At 38.8% G+C, this 22,519-nt stretch overlaps 1 protein-coding gene across 1 annotated transcript; it reads right to left on the reverse strand.

Moving 5' to 3' along the window:
* Nucleotides 1-1,019: 1,019 nt before the first annotated feature.
* On the reverse strand, nt 1,020-9,219 carry LOC144059694 (alpha-1A adrenergic receptor-like). The gene is made up of 2 exons (XM_077578958.1): nt 8,092-9,219; nt 1,020-1,883 (listed from the first exon to the last, which is right to left on the reverse strand). Exons 1-2 carry the CDS (start codon nt 9,005-9,007, stop codon nt 1,330-1,332), a joined length of 1,470 nt encoding a protein of 489 aa, XP_077435084.1. The 5' UTR covers nt 9,008-9,219; the 3' UTR covers nt 1,020-1,329.
* Nucleotides 9,220-22,519: the final 13,300 nt, after the last annotated feature.

Genomic DNA, 22,519 nt, shown 5'->3' on the forward strand with positions numbered 1-22,519 from the left:
TATACAACGGCAAAAAATATTTTTTAAAGGGATGTCAATCCAAAAATAACATGATGTGCCCGCACTATTCAAAACACGGCTGTTAAATACAGTACAGGCCAAAAGTTTGGAAACTATGATGACAACTATGACAAGTAACAAAAACATGTGGGGTTATGTACTTAACAAAAAAAGGTAAAAATAATAAAATAAATGCATAAATAAATAGCCAACCTTTTCTCTGATTACTTTTTTTTTTTTGCACATTCTTGGAATTCTCTTGATGAACTTCAAAAGGTAGTCACCTGAAAGAGTTTTGCAACCGTCTTTAAGGAGTTCCCAGAGGTAAGAATGCCAAAAATATGCAAAAAAGTAACCAGAGCATGTTTTGAAGAATCTATAATATAAAACATGTTTTCAGTTATTTCACCTTTTTGTTTTTGTTAAATACATAACTCGACATCGGTTCTTACAGAGTTCTGATGCCTTCAGAGTGAATCTATAAAGTAACCAATCATGAGAATAAAGCAAACGCATCGAATAAGACCTGGATTGGCTGGCAACCAGTTCAGGGTGTACCCCGCCTACTGCCCGAAGACAGTAGGCGGGGTAGGGATAGGCTCCAGCACCCCCGTGACCCTTGTGAGGAATAAGCGGTTAAGAAAATGGATGGATGGATGGCATTGAATAAGAAAGTGAGTCCAAAGTTTTAGCCTGTACTTTAAGCAGCAAAATATAAAATATTTTTATACATCTTTGGAAGCGGCCATTTTGCCGTTTGTTGACATCACATTTGCTCAAGTAATGACCAATCACGGCCCAGTTTCACAACACAGGTGAGCTCTGACGGATTGTTACCTGAGCCCTGAGCAACTGTGATGCGATTATAAGTTGGCAGCAAGCAGCAAAATGGCCGCCCGAGATGGATAAAAACAGGTGGATTTTGCTGCTTTACTCCTATTCCACAAACGTAAAATTATTTGCAGTATTTTTCTCGTATTTGTAACATGAATTTTTCGAATGAGGAAACTAATACACCATTTCACAAACCATGTTATATTTTAATTTCACAACATTACATTAACAAATCAAAAGACTGAAATTAATAGTTTCTCACATTTTACTGTACATCAGTCAGGTCACATTCAGGTTTACAGATAAGATGCGGATTTTGTAGCACAAATTATTTTTTAACTTTCGCAAGCCCCCTCTTTTTGTCCATCTTCCTTAACTGTGTAAATGCCCCCACGTATAAACAAATCCCAGCAGCTAGATCATTTTGTGTTGACATAAAATTGTTCATAGAGAACCATTATTTTTCAGAGACGGATAAATAGTCATCATCTACAGTCACATGTTATAAGATGGCTCCGTACAGTCTTTTGCAACCACTCCCTTGTCTTTTTCCTTACCAAAGGAAAAAGAAAAAACTCCCATCTCATCTCCTGCTTCCCCTCCCTTGACTGCTGTGATGAGACAACCCCGCTGGCAGTCTATGTGGCTGCCAGGCAGTATGTTGGGAGAAGGAGAGGGAGTTGTAGTCCAGGTGTACAAGGCCTCGCCCTCAGGGCACGATGGAAGACCCTTGCTGAGGTAGCTGGGGCTCGGGCTTGCCGAGGACGGCAGAGTACGCTGACTGCCGTTCCCGCAGCCGGGGGTGTGGTCATTGGAGCCTTTGCGTGAATGTCCGGAGGAGCTGAAGGTGGAGGAACGGTAATTATATGAACTCCACCTGGGGCGTTTGCGTTGATGACACTGGCATCGGAGGATGCGGATGAAGGCCAGTTTAAACTCGCGGTTGTAGCAAGGGTAGATGATGGGATTCAGGCAACTGTTGAAGTAGCCCAACCAGAAAATCACCTTGAAGAGGGCCTCAGGTGGGCGTAGGTTCACATTGAAAGAGCCTGCGCAATAAAACAGAGAGCAAAACATATCACTCATTGGGTGGTGGTCGATCAGTAATTTCCTGCCAGTGTACTGTGGCACATTAGTGTGCTGTGACTGTGAGAGGTTAAACATATACAGCTAATGCTATCTTTGTACAGCTAACTGAACGACGTACAGGCAGAAAGCTTAAATGATCTTCCACTAGATGGCAGAGTGTACAAAAGTAATCTGCATATCTATTTTATGTCACTGTTTGGTGGTCAATCAATGTTCAGATTTTATCTGCATAAAAATGGCCTTGAAAGTTACATTGTTATTCAAAAAACAATTTAAAACTGCGAGTCTGCACATCAATTACATTTTGAATATTTTTGTTTAGTGATATTTGAAGAAGAAAAAAGAAAAATATCACCGGTGCGAATATTAATAGTGCATGTAACTTTCCTCCCATTTTTTTTTTAACTCCGTGCATTCGTATTATATATTTACAGTAGGTTCCAAAATATGTCTTGAGTAAATCGGGTCCAACTGCAAGTCAATCTGATGTAACTATTTTCCTAGCCACTAGGTGGCAGCATTATCACAAAAAGCAAAACGGCACAATCAGAGCTATCCAGTGACCAATCTAGATTCCTGTTTCGACCACACACAATAACAGTGAGAGACAGGAGTGCCACACGAAATTTTCTCAACCAGCCTGAAAATGTTCATTTATTTACTACACATTTATCTGGCTCCATCTATGAGGAGAGGTCTATGGAGATGAAGCAGAACAATACACTTCCACTAGATGGCAGAATATTACAATATAATACAGTAAATACAGCATATTGAACCCCGCATATTCTCGGCTTGGCATTCAATGAATTTTCCTTTTTGCTGTGATGTATTGTTGTAATGTACATAGCTGTATAAAGTTTGGGAAACATTGTTTTAGTGGTTGAGACCAGTCACTGCACAAAGTCGTATGTAGAGGACATTATGTTGTGTAGAGAGCCTGAATACTGCCATTAAATGTTGGCATTGAAAACAAAATATGGCACTGTAGAAACCAATCTACTGACATTGAAACAAATATTGGTACTGCCAACTTGTACTCAACCAAATTCTAATTTCAATGGTAAAACCTAATAGCAGTGTTCTGGCTTTATAGTGCTGTACATTTAAATGATTTAAAGAACGAGAATGAAATGCAGACCTCTGCCAAAGTGAGTGTTAGTTTTGCTGAGTAGTGAATGAAAATGTCTGGCTCTGGCTCAACATGTAATGGCTTCTTTCATTTAGGCTGCTGCAAACGTCATAAAACAGCTGTCTGTGTAATTTGGTGCAATTTTGCTTATCAAATGGCAATAAAAGATTGACCTCAGCAGAAAAGCTGCTAATGCCATAAATAATTTAAACCTAAGTCAAATTAATTGGGACCTGTGCACAAAGTGATAGTTGCTCTTTCCTTTCAAATAAGGCAGTTTGGTGCCCCTCCTTCATTGAGTCAAGCATTTCTCTCTAATGTTATTGTGCAATTGTAAATAATAATATGATGCAGCCGGTGATCTCAGACACTACTTACTGTATGTCAGCTTACTCACTCTTATCTCCTCATGTTCCTTCCTGTTGATGCTCATCCATCTTGTGGAAATTAATATCTCAAAAAAGCACACACGGGGCTCTATTTTTGACTAGATTTTCGACCAGGTAAAAGCAGGTCTAAATTGTGGTGCAGGTGAAACCCTCTGAATCATTGTATAATTCAGTTAATTCAATGCATTATTGTCATTATTATCATCTTTAGTATATTCTTAAAAGCACCCCACTGACCGTGGCAAAACTGGGCCCACTTTACATTATCCTTAAGTGGAGATAGTCTTGCAGTTCTTTATAAACATACTGATCTGCTCCAGCGAGCGAGTCCCGTTATGCTTTCGCCATATATAGAATTTAAAGGGAATCAAGTCATGTGTGTTCACACCCACAGAAAAATGCATTAAAAAGTCCCCTCAACATTCTACACAATGGTAGTAAACAATGTAAAAAAAAACATACAGCTGTAATAAAAGAAAATGGGAACATTTTGAATAGGGATGAATACTTTTAAAAAACACTGTACATACAAAACTGCCTTTCTAGAACATGGCAGCTGGGTTTCATAACCATGCCCTAATTACAAATAATCTATCTTAATCTAAAAGGACAGAACTATTTGCTCTTCCAGGCCGCTCTCCAATAAAGCACAACATGATGACATTTATGGAAAATTGGTTTTAACGTCCCAGCAACCTGTCCTATCAACCGTACAGCTCCATGACCCGTGGCCAATTTTACTCTTCGTTGCTTAGACTTTGTAGCACGTTTGTTAGCTTTCCTCCTTCCCCCCAAAAAATTCTATTGGCCTTGAAGCACACAGAAATAAGAATATTAATTCTAAAGTCGCGCTCGCACAGATACAATTGATTCACACATTTAGCTGTTTCTGTCACATTTAGAAGCGCTTTGCTTGCACCATTAAATGTGAGCCTTTCACAGGACATTAGTGCCTGTTTGGGGTGTTAAAGAGCTGCGGGGATGGTGTGTTGTCAAGTAACACATGTATCCCCTGAGGACTAATGATTCCTCTCCTGCTAATGAGAATTATGCATCTCATTGAAAGTAAATATAGAAATATCCATTTTGTGTACTATGTTTTTTTTCCCACTTGGAGTGGAATTGAACTGAAACGAGTTGTTCTGACAAATCTGTTGACGCTAAGTGAACGTGTTTAATTTTCAGGAAACTTGCCTTCAGTAACATGCCCTTAAAAAACGTCCTTTAGATTGCTGACATTTGTATACCAAATGTTGCTCCAGGTTATCGGCATAAAAGGACATTGCACCGATTTAAAATCTGATAAGGGGCGACTTTTGCCTTCTAGAGTATAAACATGTAAGATTTATATTGACATACAGTGAAATGTTTATTCAAGCATTTTTTTTTTCAATAACTGCATATCAAAGTCAGCAGTCACACGGCTGTAAAGTGCCACATGATCACAAAAGAATTGTGAAATGTAGTCCAATCGATCCAATACGCATAAAAGTGCCAACTCCATGTAACAGAGATGTCAAGTAATTCTCACAAAAAACAGTTAAACAACTAAATATTGTATCTGTGATTAATAGAAAAGAAAAGTCTTCAAGAGTTTGTAAAAAAAAAAAAAGGCAGTTAAAAAGTTAAAAGTGGTCCCGATGTTAAGTCACTTGACAGCCTGAATCAGCGAGCTCTACCAGTGACAGTGCTGAGAAATGCCCTCAGAAGGTTTTTTGGCAGTTGGTCGTTCAGTGCTGAATAAACATCCCCTACTTGTCCCCTGACTGTGATGCTTCATGAAGCTTCTTCCATCGCTAAATCACAACTTGAGTATTTGTTTCCTGCTTTTAGCTTATGACAATGACTGGAGCTGGCTAAGGAATGTCACCTGTGGAACTTGTGGAAGCTACACTGTCCTTACATGACCACACTGAATCATTTCTGTGCTACTTACTATACATGATTACCACCATAACAGTGCTACAAAAAGGTCAATGACCTGATTTTTAAAATCTTGTATAGGCTACATCATTCTCGGAATGCTTGTTGCCCTGATTTTGTTAAGTGTGCACTTAAAATAAAAATAAATAACAATTTGGTATACAGTTAAGACCAAAATGATTCATCCCCTGGAAAACCTTTGCATTATTAAAGTAGTTAACAGCTGGCAATAGACTACAAAATGACGTTTTAAGAAATATTGAAAACGTCGTACAAAAATTCATTCTCAATGCAGGCATGGGCCAATATCACTATGAAGTGCCTTTGCTCTCCTCGTCAGAAGCACTCAGTCATCATGAAAATGGAGCAGAATAATGAAACCCAGGGGTCTTGTTACAAGTAGCCAAACATTTGCCCACATACCAGTGCAATAATTCTCATATAATTCCCATCATTTTATGGGTGTACTTGGAGGTTGTTAAGCTTTAACATGCCTACCCAGTCATAGTGAAATATGAACTGAAATAAACACCTTTCATACATTCTAAATATATTTTTTAAATGGTACATAGTCAGCTTGCTAACCAATTCATGTTGCTAAGTGAAGGTAACATTAGTCCAAAAAATTCCACTCTGTCAGTATGCTAATATATTTAGCTGTTTGTATGTCCTTTGTCTGCATTCAATTAATTGATCAACAAGTGTGGAAGCTTGTCCAATGTGCCTTTTTTAACAGCAGAACATCTACTTAATACAAAAAGATGAAGCTTAATAGAAAATCGCAAATTTTGGGGGTGGAGAGACACATTATGATCATTTTGATTCACAATTCCAATGTTCTATTTTGATCATTCTAAGTTTATTATTAGACTTGCAAGTTTAAGTTTGATGTTAGTTGAATGTTTTATTTTTGCGAGGAATTGCATCCACTAGCAATTGTAAGACATTTTGTGTGTTAAAATATAGTTGAACAGTCAAACAAGAGTGTGCAACATGCATTTTCGAGTAACTTTAATAAAAAATGTACTAACTGAAAAGCTGTAATTACAGCTGTAATTGTGTTACAGGCAGTGCGCGTATTGCACAATTTTATTATCTATACATCTTCTTTTATAAGTTGTTGGTATTTTGATAAATAATAATTTTATTTTTCAACCTGAACGTTCTCTGGTCAGATATGCACATTTAAAATGATGTCAACTATTTCAGAAGACCCTTTAAACTACACTGGTTTTCGGACACTCCATTGTCAGCAGCAGCAGTGGCTGGCGGTGACCCAAAAAATCCATCCGTATATCAACCGGTGGGAGTCCACATGGCACACTGCCTGAGTGCTCAGCGGCTCGGGGAATACTGGATATGTTGTTCTAATGAGGTTCAGGTAAACCATGAAGAATTGTTAGACTCCCGTAAACAATGAATGCCCCTAAATGGGAGTCTAAACAATCAATAATAAAACTGCACTCCACATATTGTTCATTGCAACAATTTTAAATCCCTTCAGCACATTAATGAACAGTGTGGTTGTACCAAAGTGAATTGGTCCATGTCAACAAGTACTAGTTACCACCCACTAAATCTAATGAGGTCCAATGTGATTTACAGTATGTAAATATCAGCTTCATAATATGTTCATATTCACATGGTTGCAGGTTGTCACTGTAGAAATGCACTGCATCATCTCTATAAAATTTGGACTATATCATAATCAATAGAGAATGCCCCAATACATTTTACATCATTTGAGATGCAAACATCATATGAGTAAATACTTTCCCATGGTAAACAAAATGAAAGCTTTATGTTGAAAACCAAAATATTTATTTCTGAGAATTCCGCCAGAATATTCACACAGAAGAGATTTGGCATTTGTAGTTTTGTTGCTGGGATCCTTCTATCTTTGCTGAAATCTCCTTTTCTGCCTCCCTTTCATTTCCCACCCCTTCCTTTCTTCCTTTTTTATTCTCATTCCTTCCTTCACTTAGGCATGCTTTTTACACATGAATCCTTAGACTGCTGCTGAAATGCTTGCCTGTCCTTGTCCATCAAAAATTAACTATACTCAGAAACCTCTTAAACACCCCAAAAAAACTCCCACATACCAAAAAAACTCCCACATTCCAACGCTCTCTCTCTCTTCCTCTCGCTCTCTCCTTCTCTCTTTCATTAACACACAGTCACACACACATACACCCCCCAAAAAAACACTTGCAACAAACTCAAACAACAAAACCAAAAACTCACACATAGCTAAACACCTCTCATAAAAAACTCACAACCTCCAGGCAATTCTCTCTCATTTACCTCTCTCACATAAAAAAAAACAATCACATTGCATGGAAGAAAAAAACTCTCACTCACAAAAACCTCTCACGCTCAACACCTCTTACATTTAGGCTACTTAGCCCAAAACTTTTACACTGAGCAATAAAACTCATAAACAACACCGAAACCTTTCACTCACAACAACAAGCCTGTCTCAGGCTAAGCTTAAACCCCCTTATCTCACAAAAACGTTTTTATGTTTCTGAAAACCACACACACACACATGCATGCACAGTGCACACTAAAGAAGGAAACATGACCAAACACATACAAAAACCTTTCATAGAAAAAATGTGTTCCCCATACTTTTTTGTGAGTGCAGGCTATGCTTCAAAAAGGAAAAAAAATGCATGTCATCATTTTGTTTACTAGTTTGATAAGTTTAACGACGGGAATTACCTATGGGCAGGGCGAGGAAGAAGGGCAGCCAACAAAGTGTAAACATTCCCACCACAACTCCCAAAGTCTTAGCCGCCTTCTTCTCCCGGGAGAACTTGAGCAGTTTGACCGTCAAGGAGCTTCTGGCCTGATGTCCGCGGCCCTTGCCGCCGCAAGCTGCCGGCTCGTCGTTCACCTGAGAGCCCTTGTGGATCCTCAGGGTCAACTCGCTGGAGTTCATCCTCTCGCGCATGACCCCGGCCTCCAAGTTCTTCGTGGTTCGTTTGGCCACGATATACACCCGGCAGTACATCGCCAGAATAACGACCAGGGGGATATAGAAGGAGCCGAGGGATGAGAAGAGCGCGTAAAAGGGCTCCTCGGTGATGAGGCACACGGTGTCGTCCGGCGACGGCGGCTGCTTCCAGCCGAGCAGGGGTCCGATGGAAATGACCAGGGCCAGCACCCACACCCCGAGCATGGCCAGCAGCGCCCGCTTTTCCGTCACGATGCCCGGGTACTGCAGCGGGTGACTCACGCCGATGTAGCGGTCGATGGAGATGACGCACAGGCTCATGATGGACGCGGTGCAACACAGCACGTCCACCGCCGCCCAGATGTCACAAAAGATCCTCCCGAACACCCAGTGGTCGAGGATCTCCTGGGTGGCCGACACCGGGAGCACCGTGGTGCCCAGCAGCAGGTCGGCGATGGCCAAGTTGATGATAAAGTAGTTGGTCGGCGTGCGCAGGTGCCTGTTGCACACCACCGAGAGGATGACGAGGATGTTGCCCGCGATGGCGAAAACGATGAAAGCCCCCAGCACCAAGCCGAGCGGGATGGCCCGGCTGAGCTCCACTTGGGCGGGCTCCGTGCGGTTGACCCCCGAGGTCTCATTTCCCCATAAATCCGTGACATTGTCAGTGCTCACGCTCATTTTAACCAAACGGCTCCTCCATAGCAGGCTTCACATGTCCGGCGTGGCTCGCTGCAACTCACACAACTTGCATAGTTGAAATGCTCGCGTGAAGCGTCGTCCCTCTTCTTTCTACTGCAGTCCTGCTGCACCGTGGACAAGTGAGCGAGGGGTGCGGTGGGGGGAGAGCCTGCATGTCACCCACTCACACAACACATCACCACATTCACAGCATGAGAGGAGACTTTGAAGCATGTTTAGTGAAGTCTCCCCAAATACATGCCCCTCTATTTGTGCATCATTGTGGGAGGGGGCTTCATACAAATGCTAGCAAGACAGGATGGAATGTAATTTTAGTCCAAAGTGCATTTGCCGGTTTGAGGCCCTTGCATAAACACTATAGATGGAAGTAAAGAATTAAAAGATTGAGCCAAGACACATACTTTGCAATAGAAAAACCTCACTGCATAACAAAAAATGTCACCAATAATGGATGCACAATTAAATTTCCATTTCGCGGAAGAGCATAAATTAGGCCTATTTTTGACTGTCTCTCCATGTTACTAGCATAGATAGCCAAATGTGGTTGAGATGAAGTGGAATTTTGATCATTTTTGGTGGCACTTGATGATCCGTCACACTCACACACCTAAAGATGTTTAGTAGTCACTACTAATTTAATCAAAGTCAGAATTCCAGCACAAATACTGGTCCCCAAACTTTTTGCACCACGGACAGGTTTCAGCTAAAGGACATGTTATTTTAAACAGACCAACATAAAAACAAAGAACAACAAATGACTGAAAATGCTACTCACCATTGTGGTGAATGTAGTTGTTGTAATGAGTGAGAGCCAGCTGGGGCAAATTCAGAATTGAATTGAGAATAAGCTCTACATTCCAATTCAATTCTTGAATTTGAATTTCAATTTGAATTGTTGGGGCAAACAGGAAGCGGCAATTCAAATTTGAATCACAGGAAGTAGAATTGAAATTCCATAAAATTAAAAGAAATTTGTGATGCAAAATTAGAAGTGTATTTAACAATGAAGATTTACAGTACAAAGTTAATTTCATACAAATATTATTATAAGGACTTCATGTACATTGGATATAGTAAATAATAGACAAGTGTAGCAATTGTTTTCATTAATATTAAATGAAATGCCTGCTCAGATAAAACAGATGATAAAATTGAAAAACCTTTAAATGGTTTGATATTATAGTAGAACAGAACCATCCTGCCTCGATGACAAAACATTTGAGGAAATGCTGACCATTACATGCAACAAATTTACCTTGTAATGTAAATTAAAAAATTACCACAAACAGAGACATGCTGGGAAAATATTCGTCAATGGGGTGGGAATTGTGGACGACGGATGACATGCTGCCATTTCTCAATAGCGGGGGCGTGTCCAGAAATTAGTATTCGTCGACGGGTAAGGCAGGCCGTCATCGGGAATGTTCACCAGACGCCGTGCGCACTCCCTTCCCCCGTCGACGAATAAGATTCGCCGTGTGTCATCCATCTTTTGCTGAGGATCTCAAGACTCTAAAAAGTTAAAGTGGCTCTAATGTACTTTGGTGCTAGATCATGAAGAGACTTGTATACAAGCAGAGCTGTTTTGAAGTATATTATCTGAACAACAAGCATCTAGTGCAGAGACCTGAGCACTTCGCTGATTAAGCATTTCTAACTAAGTGCTTGGCTGTTTCTATTTCCCTTGTGCTTTTATTGTATTTGAAGATAGAATTGCATATTTTGCAAGTGACTGTGGTCTCCTTTTTGTTAGAATATTTTCACTGGAGTTCAGATGACGTTGTTCCAGGAACTGTCAGATGCTTAGGGCATTGTGAGCATGCGTGTTGCCATGCCGAAGCAGTGATCTTTTTTTTTTTTAAACATTTATTTATCTCAAAAGGGGTTAATTGATTTAGTGTAAATAATACATTGTATTTGTTAGTGAAGTGAAAACATGTATATTTAAACATCAGCATTGTCAAGACACAGTAGTTTGTCATTTAACATGAATAAACTTAATCAAAGAAAATGTTCTTTTCTCAGCATGTTTTTCTTCCATGTGAGATTTATTTTTTGAACCACTTTTATTTAAGGGACTTTCTCTCAAACTTGAGTAAGTGAAGTTTTATTATAGCTCTAAGTGGCTCCACATGATATAAAGCAAACATTTGAGTCCTTTCCAGATCCTCTTCATTGACCCTTTTTGGCTTCATCCTTCGTGGATACATGCCTTTCTTGCTGTGAAAGGTCAAAGGTGAGAGGTTAGGGCATCTCTTTGACCTTTCAACCATATGTTCAGTGCAAGTACAGCTAATTTAGTGAGAGGATGGATTTTTACTATAAATAGCCACAGAGTTATTCTTTATACACTTTTGCTGTGGTTAACCCTGTGGGACAAAGTGATCGCATCACCGTCATTTATAGTATAATGTTTTTTTTATTCTCTCTATAGCCATCTTGATACCAGCTGGTAACAAAGCCCGCTTAAACGCAGATCAATAGCAGCCCACCTGATGAGTAGGCTCATGGTGTACTCTATATACTGCACAGCTGATGTTGTGTAATGTGCTCAGATTCACAAAACACTTTTTGTTGTAATTAGAAAAACATTATCATTATATCATTTATAGATTTGTCCTAATTTCTTCAAGCTGTGTCGGCTAATCACAAAAGCATGCATATTAATTGAAGGTGTGGACAGACTTGTGAGGAAGAAAGTGGATTTTATCACTGCTGCTCAGTTATTAGGATGCAACAGGACACTAACTAGTTTTGGCCAGTGGTGGAAGTACTCAAAGTCACATATTTGTAAGTTATAAGTAACTTTCAAATCTTAACCTTCAAGTTTTAAGCAAGTGGCAGTTTGCCGTAGCAAAAATCAAAAAAGCCATGTCGAGTAGTCACTAAATTTCAAGCAAGTCGTTATTTGGGTTCAGCAAGTTATACTGTAGGCCAGTGCCGGGCCGTGGCATTTGAAAGAATAAAAAACTTACTATACTTCCGGTTGACTAGCCGAGGCTTAAGAATATTTTATTTTGAAAAGTGACCGGATTCTCTCTGTTTACGACGGACTCTTGACACATGCCAAGATACCTAATTATCTCAGTTGCGTAGCGCTGATGCTAATCGACAAGTTAGCAAAATGAGTAAAAAACTGACATATTTGGAAAGTTTTTTTGCAACGGAGAAAAGGCCCAGTGATGAGACAACACAGGAGCCTATGACCAAGAAGAAAAAGAAAGGTGCAAGGAGTTACAGATACAGGTGATTTTTACACATGATGGGCTCTGCGGCAAGTGGCTCTTAATTTAGCGTTATGATGAATGAGTTACTCTCGCGGACTTTATATTTGTTCTGTGGTGCCTTGTTATGTTGGCGGCGCCAACATATCATGCCCTCCTTAAATCTATCTATCTCTTAAATGCGCCAACTTAAGGAGGGCGCTGCTAATATAGTTACATAAAAATGTGACTTCACATTTATTGTTAGCCGCCGAACAGCCAAGCCTCTTCCCCCCTCTCCCACACACTTGCTGTAGCGTGAAAATGACTTCGCAGTTGCTCAGGTCTCAGGTAACAACCAATCACAGCTCAACTTCAGAAAACAAGTGAGCTGTGATTGGTCGTTGCCTGAGCTCTGAGCAACTGTGATGTCATCTTCAGTCGACAGCAAGTGGCAAAATGGCCGCCTCCTGAGATGGATAAAAATGGCTGGATTTTGCTTCATAACTCATATTTCATACATGTAATATTAATCAGAATGTCATGTTTACACTAGTTAGGTCACATATAACATATTCTTGTAAACAAATATTAAAGGTTGACTTCTCCTTTAAGTGAAATTGGATGATCGGTACACTCGTTGCCAGGTTGGGATCACTGCTGTAGTAGCCTATAATATAATGTAGCAAATCATTACATGACCCAGTGGAAATGGTCAGCATGACCCCCCCCCCCCCCCCCGCCCCCCTTCGATCCCGACAGAATTGCAAGTGCAGCTCTTTCATTACCAGTATTTATGTTAGCAAAAAGGAATAATAGGAGTAATGCATCGCTTACATTTGATAAAGCTCTTATATGGCTTTTGGCTGACCTTATCTCAGATGATCACTCCTGAACAATCAATATTTCGGAGCAGCTGGTTTTGACAAAGTAGCGGTGTGAGAGTGTAGTTGGGTGATGAACTAGGTTAGGGTTTTTCCGACGGAAGTGAATTTTGTGGCTGAGCGGCCTGGCCCGAGCGGCCAATGAGCTCGACACAATGCTGATGAATGGACTTCTCAGCAGTGAAGTGAGACCTGGCCATTAGTTGATTGTTTCTGAGGATTTGCAAGGACAACGTAGCACTTGTGACTTCAACATCCAGGGTTGAAGTCACGCCAAGGCGTTTGTTGCCCCATTGTATGTAAATATTCAAATACATGTGGGCTTGTGTGTTTTAGAAACAGTCACAAAGATCTAGTTAAAAAAAATAATATTTAGGCAAACCAGGAGAAGTGGTTTGAAAGCCCCCCTGATAAATCAATAAATAATAAAATAATCCTAACCTGAATTAAATGTCAGCAATATATTATTTAACAACTTTTTACTTCAAACAATGGCAACCAGCTGAATTTGGTACATAAGTGTTAAAGTTACAAATGAATGATCCACACCTTGCCAATTAACCTCAGGCCAAGTCAGTTGTACTCATAAAATGTACTAATAAAAAGCAAATAGCCTTAAGGCAACAATCAAAACGATCTCGACTTTCAGACCAAACTTTATACAAGTTGGTAAAATGGTAATTTTTTAATCAATTTGAAATAAAGGCGCATGTGCCTTTGTGTTCATTGTTTGTGCATCTGAAAACAGTCGCGGGACAATCAGTGTTGACAATACTTGCGTGAGAAGTAGTGAGATAAATTATAGCGTTTCAGCTTCTTTTGTTCCTCACAAAGCGGATTTGACGGACATAAAAAAAATATATTTTGGAGCAGCTACGGGCAGTTTCGTACTTTCATATGCTCTCTGTATTTTCCTTTTGACCAGCAAGGAGATTAAAAGGGTTAACCTTGAATGAAATGTACATGCGTCATATGTAATGTACATGCTCGCTCACTGGAGGGTCGCAAGTTTGAAAACCTCAGTGAAACAAATACAATTATGGTCATATGTTTTAGTAGAGATTCATATTTTGTGTTTTACTAAATTTGTTGCTTCAGCGTTCATATTTGGAATTTGCATTGCTGGATCTAGTTTGTTGTAATGAGGATATTCATCTGAATTCTTTTCTAAATTCCCTAAAACTTTTTTACGCCTGGCCCATGGCCAACTTTTAAAATACTAAAATTTTGCACACGTTTGATTGATTTTGCCATAAGGCGCTTTAATAAAAGAGCTTTCAGTATGTAATATAAGCATGCAAAATATGATCTAAAAACGCTGATACAGACAAATTTAATTACTGCATATATAGACCAAGAAGTAAAAATGAGGACTGGTTAATGGAGGCATACTGGATCACATCCAAATATTCCATTTTTTATTCATGCAAATTATGCTGCCAACATGCCTGTCCTGATTAAATTAAAATTTAGTAGCACTTAAATAGTAATATCTGTGATAGGGTAACTTGAAAAAAAAAATATCTTTGGAACTACATAAATCATGTCCGGACTGTTTTGAAATTATGCCAAAAAGCTCTTTTTGTTTCTCTTTCTCATTTTTTCCTTGACTAAAAGTAATTCAGGTAGATCACATGACCTGATGATTAAACAAATGAAGGTAGACCTGCTTACTCAGTCTGTTAAAATCGACCTTTTTCATTGATGAAGTCAGATGCGTCCTTCTTTAAATTCAAGTGCTCACAGCTAATTCAAAACACATTCGCGTTTAATCTTTTTCACCTTGAGCTGCAAAAACACATTAAGCCATTGCTTGCATATTTACAAAGGCAAGTTTTCCATTAATATATTTTGGATCGACCCAGTCAGATCACTGACAATACCGTTCCAGTTGTTGCGTCCAAACTGTTGAATATCAAAGAGGGCATAATATTCATTACAAACTTATGTTGCATTTTTCTTTGATTCAAAAAATATCGGTTGCCATCACTGAATAAAAAAAATAAAATAAAAACAGCTGCGGTTTGGTTGGTGTTTGTTCAAGTGAGAGGTCATTGTCCCTGCGGCAGTTTTTCATCAAATCCCACGAAGCTGGAACATCCTGTGTCATTTAACTGAACTCATTTTGACGATCACGAAGCTGACAACTGTCTTTGTTTACCCCTTAAAAAATATTGGTGATTATTATCCGGACATGTAAACAGCAGACATCTACTATTCGTGGGGGATATAGCGACTGATGCTCCTACTTCTTCTTCTACACCGCTTCAGCAGCAGAAGAAGAACATCTTCCATGTCAAGGCAAAGCGAGCTCATGGAAACAAATTACACATGTTAGAAAATCAGATAAATGCTCGTTTTTCAATTTCCGATTTTTAAACAGAAAACGGGAGGTGGCTCGTTCTCGTTCATTGGAGACAGCAACATCGCCTCCTAGACGACGGAGGAGTTCAGCCTGTCCTGTTTGTCCAAAAAAATAAATGATCCACAAACGCACATGCAACAATTCACAAGCAGAATTATTACTTACAAATGATATGACGTGATAAATGCACACACAACATAAAAACAAACAAACATATAATTTGCGGAAATATCTGTGAATCTGAATAACACATGAAAATCATGGATCTATTGTATATGTATGTATGTATTTATATCTAAAAAATGTGAAAATCGCAGATATATTTGTGGATCTGAAAAAACACGTGAAAATTGTGGCTATACTGCATTTGGGGATTTCAGAAATGTGAAAAACTCTGATATATTAGTGATTCTCAAAAACACCAGAAAATCACGGATAAATACAGTTGGCCCTATGTGGATGTCAAAAACATGAAAATTACTGATATATTTGTGCAACTTAAAAACACACATGAAAATCACTAATGTATTTGTGGATCTTAAAAACATGTGAAAATCATGAATTATATATGTATCTGTAAAACATGTAAAAATCGCAGATACATTTTTGCGCATCTGAAAAGCACATGAAAATGACCGATATATTTGTGGATCTAAAAAATACATGCGAAAATCGCAGATATATTTGAAACAGATGAAAATGAAGGATATACAACATTTGTGAATCTCCCAAAACATGAAAATCATGGATATATTTGCAGATCTGAAAACACATGAAAATCTTGGCTATAATTGTGAATCTCAAAAACATATATAAATGCACAGATGTGATAAAACTTGAAAATCACGTATATATTTGTGAATCTCAAAAACATGAAAGTTACAGATATATTTGTGGATTCTAAAAACACGTAAAAATTGCGGCTATATTTGCGTAAATAATTTAGAGACAAATCTCTACCCATAACTATAGGCATACCCCCAATAAAATACTTAGAATGAATACTGTTGTGCAGATCTATAATGAAACATAAATAACTTCAATACCAGCTCTTTATGCTCTAAAATGGATTCTCAAATCAAAATATTGATACATTAAAGCCGTGATATAGAGTATATTATTAACAGGAACACAGTGAAACGTAAGATCTTGTCTCAATGATACACAGTTGGGGAACTACATTTCCTTCAGCTTGGATGAGTGTGATAGCCGTAAGCGCAGTTTGCGATGTTTATGGAAAAACGTTAAGGAGTTGTGGTGACACAACAAACTCTATGAAACACCTCGGGCTAAAACACAACACAGAATATGAGGCGCTTATGATGAGGCAGAGTCACAGACAGAAGAGGAGAGCAATTGGTGCTGAAGGCAGAGCAATTGCAAAGAAACAGACAGGTGAACTTGGAAACATCTATATGAGAAAAGATGGATAAAGAAATGATTAGCTATTTTTTGACAATAATTTGCAAACGACAGGTAGACTGCTGTGATTGGGATGACCCCCAGCTGAAAGATCCTCACATGACCCAACAAGAACCTTGCTACCTTCCCAAAGATAGTTGCTTCATTTATAGGCTCGTGTGTTTCTGCTCCCGTGATAAATCTCATCGCCCGGGCTTTCAGCGAACATGGACTTGAAGTTGGTTCTCACAGTGGGAGGTCGATAACTGGCAACAGAACATGCAGATTGTACAACTGTGCTCGCGGGGATCATCAGACGCAATTGATTTGTGGCTGAATGTAAGCTGGAGAAGCGCTCGGGTTTGAAAACCTACGTGGGTTTGAACAGCACAAAACAATCATCTCTGAATCTTTTTGGAGAACATCCCAAATGGGAGAAAGTACATGAGTGAAAATAAACTTTGCATGGAAGTTTGTAAATAAATACCCAAATAAGGCCCAACACGTCGTTCTCCTGCCAAGTCTCTTAGAGAAGGGAGATATTTCCATCATGAGAATTGTTGTGGACCATGAGATAGTCCAGCGAGGATGATCGAGGATGTGAAGTATTTTTGTAGAGGATCACAAAATAGGTCTAGGGCCATTTATAAACAAGTCCGAACTGTATTTACTGTGAGATGGGAAGAGAGTTTTCATTAGATGACAATAATTTTACGAGTTTAGGATTACCTTTGTTGGTGTTCAAACAGAGGTAGCCAGCCTACACGCTATAAATAAAGTATCAGACCCATTAAAATTCATCATACCAAGACATTTTGGATAATTGTACGTTTCCAACATATCGCTGGCGTCCGGCCGAAACCTCTCACAATTTGGGAAAAAAAATTATACTATATACTAGTACACAAATGTGGGTGTTATTTATTATTATTATTATTATTATTATTATTATTATTATTATTATTATTATTATTATTTTATTTTTATTTTTATTTTTATTTTTATTTTTATTTTTATTTTTATTTTTATTTTTATTTTTATTTTTATTTTTATTTTTATTTTTATTTTTATTTTTATTTTTATTTTTATTACAAATTATTGACCAATCTAAAGTTTTGAAAACAACTTGAGTTTGCTGTTTTTGGGGTCTCCTGAAAAGTGGAGGTACAAGGTTTCATTCCGTCGCCGGCAATTATGGAGGATGTTCTACCATGATTATGACCTCAATTCAAGGTTTAAATATGGGCAGGCACTCCGGAAACAATACTACTTGTTTTCAAGCAATTAAATAAATCTATTTTCCATGATACTTTATGTCTCATTTAACTAATTAATCATTCCCATACTATCGTCACTGTGAAATGTTTTGAAATTCCCAATTGGTTTCCATTTGTTGCCTTGGCTGCTTTGCTTGACTTGACTAAGTAGAGCATCAAATTAACTGCAGCTTGCTGTTAAGCTTTTCCTGCTCTGCTTCTATTAGAGAAGCCTGATGACTGTTGGTCCCCTTGATCCTAATCACAGCCATGCCTTTGCCGATCTGACTGACACTTTATGATAATCATCTCTTCGCAAGTTTTTCGGTTTTTTTATGTCAAAGTTTCCTCACTGGGAGGTACTTTTTCACAGTTTATATTTCATAACAACGTTTTTTAACCTCCCTCCTAGTTGCTCCAATGATAAAAACACCGCCCCAAAGGATATAGTGGCCTGACCTCCCTTAGGAGCAAACAATACTGGAATAGCATCCGGCTTCCAACTGCGGAAATTCTTCAGCGTGTTAAGCATCTTTTGCTCTTGCTATCGAACAAACTTGTGGACAACTCGACAAGGCTGCGATGGCCGATGTTCTGCTTCGTTCGCAAACATTTCCCCCCTATTGAAATTGTGACACAAGCATTGCAGGCACATACCTCAAATCACATAGGAACACCGTTTCCAAGCTTGGCAATGAAGATTATGCACTGCCCAGAGAGATCACAATCTGACCTTGGATGATCTCCGCCTCACAGTCATTTACTTGAGAGAATCATTTGCTAGTGCAGATGAATTTAACTGAATTTCAACCTGTGTAGAGACTCAGGCACTGGGGATTTGTTTGCATTCTTTAAAAAGTGGCCCATCGGGCATTTGTCCACTTGGCCTGTGGGTAATTTAAGCATGTTCATGTCTGGTATGCAAAAGGTCAATTAAAAAAGCTTCTATCTTTCTCTGCCCTCATCAAGCATGCAGACCAGAAACTGCTTCCCATGTGAGGACAGACCGGACTGTATATTCGAGATGCATTCACCAATAGCTGGTAACATTTATAGCTAGGCAAGATTGGTTAAAATTTACAATATAAGGGGAAATGGGAAGGTCAAAGATAATCTATCTAAGGCTGGTGGTTAGATATGAGGGGGGGTGTAGCAATTGTATAGTCTATTTTCCTCACAATTTTTGGTTTAATTTTGAATTTTATGTAAGGTTCTGTTTGCTCCTTAATGGTAATCAAGGGAAATTAAACATACATTTTCATCAACTTTTCAGATAACATTTTGTGCAGGAATAATACATTTTAAACTACCGCTGACACCACAAGGCCACATCTGTCAAAGTCTTGTAAAGTAGTGTGGCAGAAGTAAGCAATCAGCCGCCTGACCGTGCAAAACCGCCAGTATTTGTTTTTTTTTTTTCAGACAATGCAGCAAACACTTGACATCTGAGTCCCACTGGGTCCGTCTGTGATGCGATCCACTGATGACGAGTCTGCCAGAACCTCCTGCAGCCTACAAACAACAATCCATCATCCATCTTATTAGTCCGTCCAAAATGTTTCGGTGTTCCACACTGCTATCAGTTGTGATTTCCATGTCCTCCTAAACAATTGTGGTGTGCACATGATTTTAAATACTGAGCCAAAATCATCCCCATCTCTGATTTATATTCACTTCAAAAAAGAAATCAAATAGAATTCATTTAGCTATTTTGTTCAAGTTATAATTTTTATTATTAGATTAGATGCAGCTTTGTTGGTATGGAGTCACAGGAGTGCCAAAATTAATAGGAAATACAAAGACAATCAATAAAAGAGAACATTTACAAATACTTTCCCCATTGTGCTTTTGCTTATTCCGTTTTGTTATTGCATGTACTTAATTGCTTCACGTCTCGGAAAAACAAATGCCCCGCCCATAGCAATGGCCTTGGGCGGGTCATTTGTTTTTTCGACTGTGTGATGTCTGAAGTCGTTTTTGGAAAAGCAAAAAGCCCCGCCCCTAATCTGTCGAGCCTGACTATTATTTTTAGTAATGGTTATTGTACATTACTTTGCATTTGAATCTGTGTTAGCTTTTCCATTTCAAGACTTAATTGTAATAACTACGTGTAATGTACAGTAATTATATTGACGAATATTTTTCCCCAAATTGTGACGCCCCCTGTAGGTGCTTGCCTACATTGCCTAACCATCTTCTATAACCATCTTAATGATATCCATCCGAATATTAATACATTTGGACTAATTATGCAGCTCATCAACCACTTATTTCCTCACACATGTATCTTTGAACGGAATGTTTTACTGCACTGTCAAGTATCTGCCTACGAAGGGCAGCATTTAGAGTTGACCATCTGTCTTTCAGCACCAATTAGCCCTTAAGCAGCAGAGATGGCAGTGGAACATCAGACACCAGCAGGCTGTTGTTGTTTTTTCTTGCTTGTGTACATCTCTCATTTGGCGGAACAGTGCAATATCACAGAAGGTTCTGCAAGTAGCCACAAAAGACTTGATGAATGTTGGTTATCAAATCACAATAACCTGTTAGCATGTACCATTTAATCAAATCATGATACACCAGCATTACCGCATTCGTCATCTACAATTATAGAGCTGAATATGTTACAAATTACTAGCAAATAAACTTGTTTCATTTATGGCTAAGTGTTGATATAAATGTTAGTTTATCATTTATGATTGAAATTAGACAATAAGGTGGACTGGACTCACGGTTAGCAGAGCTACTTCACAGTTCTGAGTTCTGGGTCTGTTCTTCCTGTGAGGAGTTTGCATGCTTGCAACCATGATAAGAATGAACAGTAGAAAAGGAGATTATTTTTCATTTCATTTATTTAGGCACATTTTAAAAATACTTATAAACACAACAAAACAAATTTAGTTGTAACACATTTGGGTTAAAAAAAAAGGAGCGGGAAAATGAAAGTCATGCCAGGGAACCCCCCAAAAATCCCTCAAGGGGCATGACTAGTAGGGCTCCTACTTCAAGTAGTCTTTTCTTTTGTTTTTAGCACTGAAGAGAAAATAACCATGGTTTCATATGTCCTCATGTAACCTCTTATAAAAGGATATGTTATTGTCCTGAACTGTTGTACGAATCCAGGTGCCCAACAATTTGTAAATAAAGGGTGGAATCAGCCTCGGAGTGAATGCCTTGTTTATACTATAGTCCTCCCTGCTTTGCAAACAGGTTTTCAAAGGTGCCTGGGAGAGGGCTTGGACAGCCCGGTTTCTCACGCTCACAACTTTTTGTTAACGAATAAAAGACGGAGCGGCACACGGTCCGGGTAGAGTCAGCTGTGGAATACGTACAATTGCCCAGCCGTTTTGCAGCTCGTTCTACCCGGACTGTAGGCTCTCCGGTCTAGTGTCAAGGTAAGCGCTGATGATGATCATATTATGCTGCTTAGCGTTAAAGTGTGTTGATTGCTGTTTGCGGGGAATAAAAGGCACCATTATTCTAGCAAAGTGAGGTGTGCTTATTGCTGTTTGTGGGGAATAAAAGGTACAATTATTCCAGCACAGTACAGGTGTTGATTGCTGTTTGCGGGGAATAAAAAGGCACAATTATTCTAGCACAGTATATCTGTCTCTGTGTATTCATTGTTACCGCTGATCACTCACGATCCTGCATAAAAATATAAAGGTGAAGTAGTGTTTTCCACAAAACAAGCACTAATACTATTTTTTTGTTTTACTTTCACACTTTAGAAAGGGCAGCCTTTATAGTTCTCCATTAAAGTTTACAAACACAGGTGCGAAACAACCCACAAGTATTTACTCTAGCAGAAAATGTGTTTGTTTCAGATATTTCACGGCTTAGCTATTACATAAAATATTGCGAAAGAAAACCGGACATCATTTTTGATTAGATTCTTAATGTTTTCATAGTCAGGACCGCAAATTATAGGTGAAAATCTGTGATAAGAGACCATATATAAAAAAAACATTTTTAGAAGTAGTTTTACCCCTCCCGCACAATTTTAACACATTTAAATCTATAAAAACAATTTATTTTCTTTTTTCCTTTATTTTTTGGAAGTATCCCTTCACACCTGTTTGGCTGTCAAGAAATGAAGCAGCAGATGATAATAGTCAGAAGTGATTCAACAAAACAAAAGTGGGAAGTGGACGTTCCATGGAGCAGATGGTTGGCAGCTACTCATGCCAAGCGGACAACCTGGAGGCGGCTGACGGTTCTCTGGTCCAATATGCTGGATGTTGCCACCGTCAATTCCTACACCGACTCCATCAAACATCACTATGGCTTAAATACATAAATCATCAGCTGGTTCTCCAAGAACACCTGGAATAAAAATTTCTGACAATTGTTGAGTCACGTAAAAATCCAGATGGTGATTT

This window comes from Vanacampus margaritifer, chromosome 10 (assembly GCF_051991255.1).
Source record: "Vanacampus margaritifer isolate UIUO_Vmar chromosome 10, RoL_Vmar_1.0, whole genome shotgun sequence".
Lineage (NCBI taxonomy): Eukaryota > Metazoa > Chordata > Actinopteri > Syngnathiformes > Syngnathidae > Vanacampus > Vanacampus margaritifer.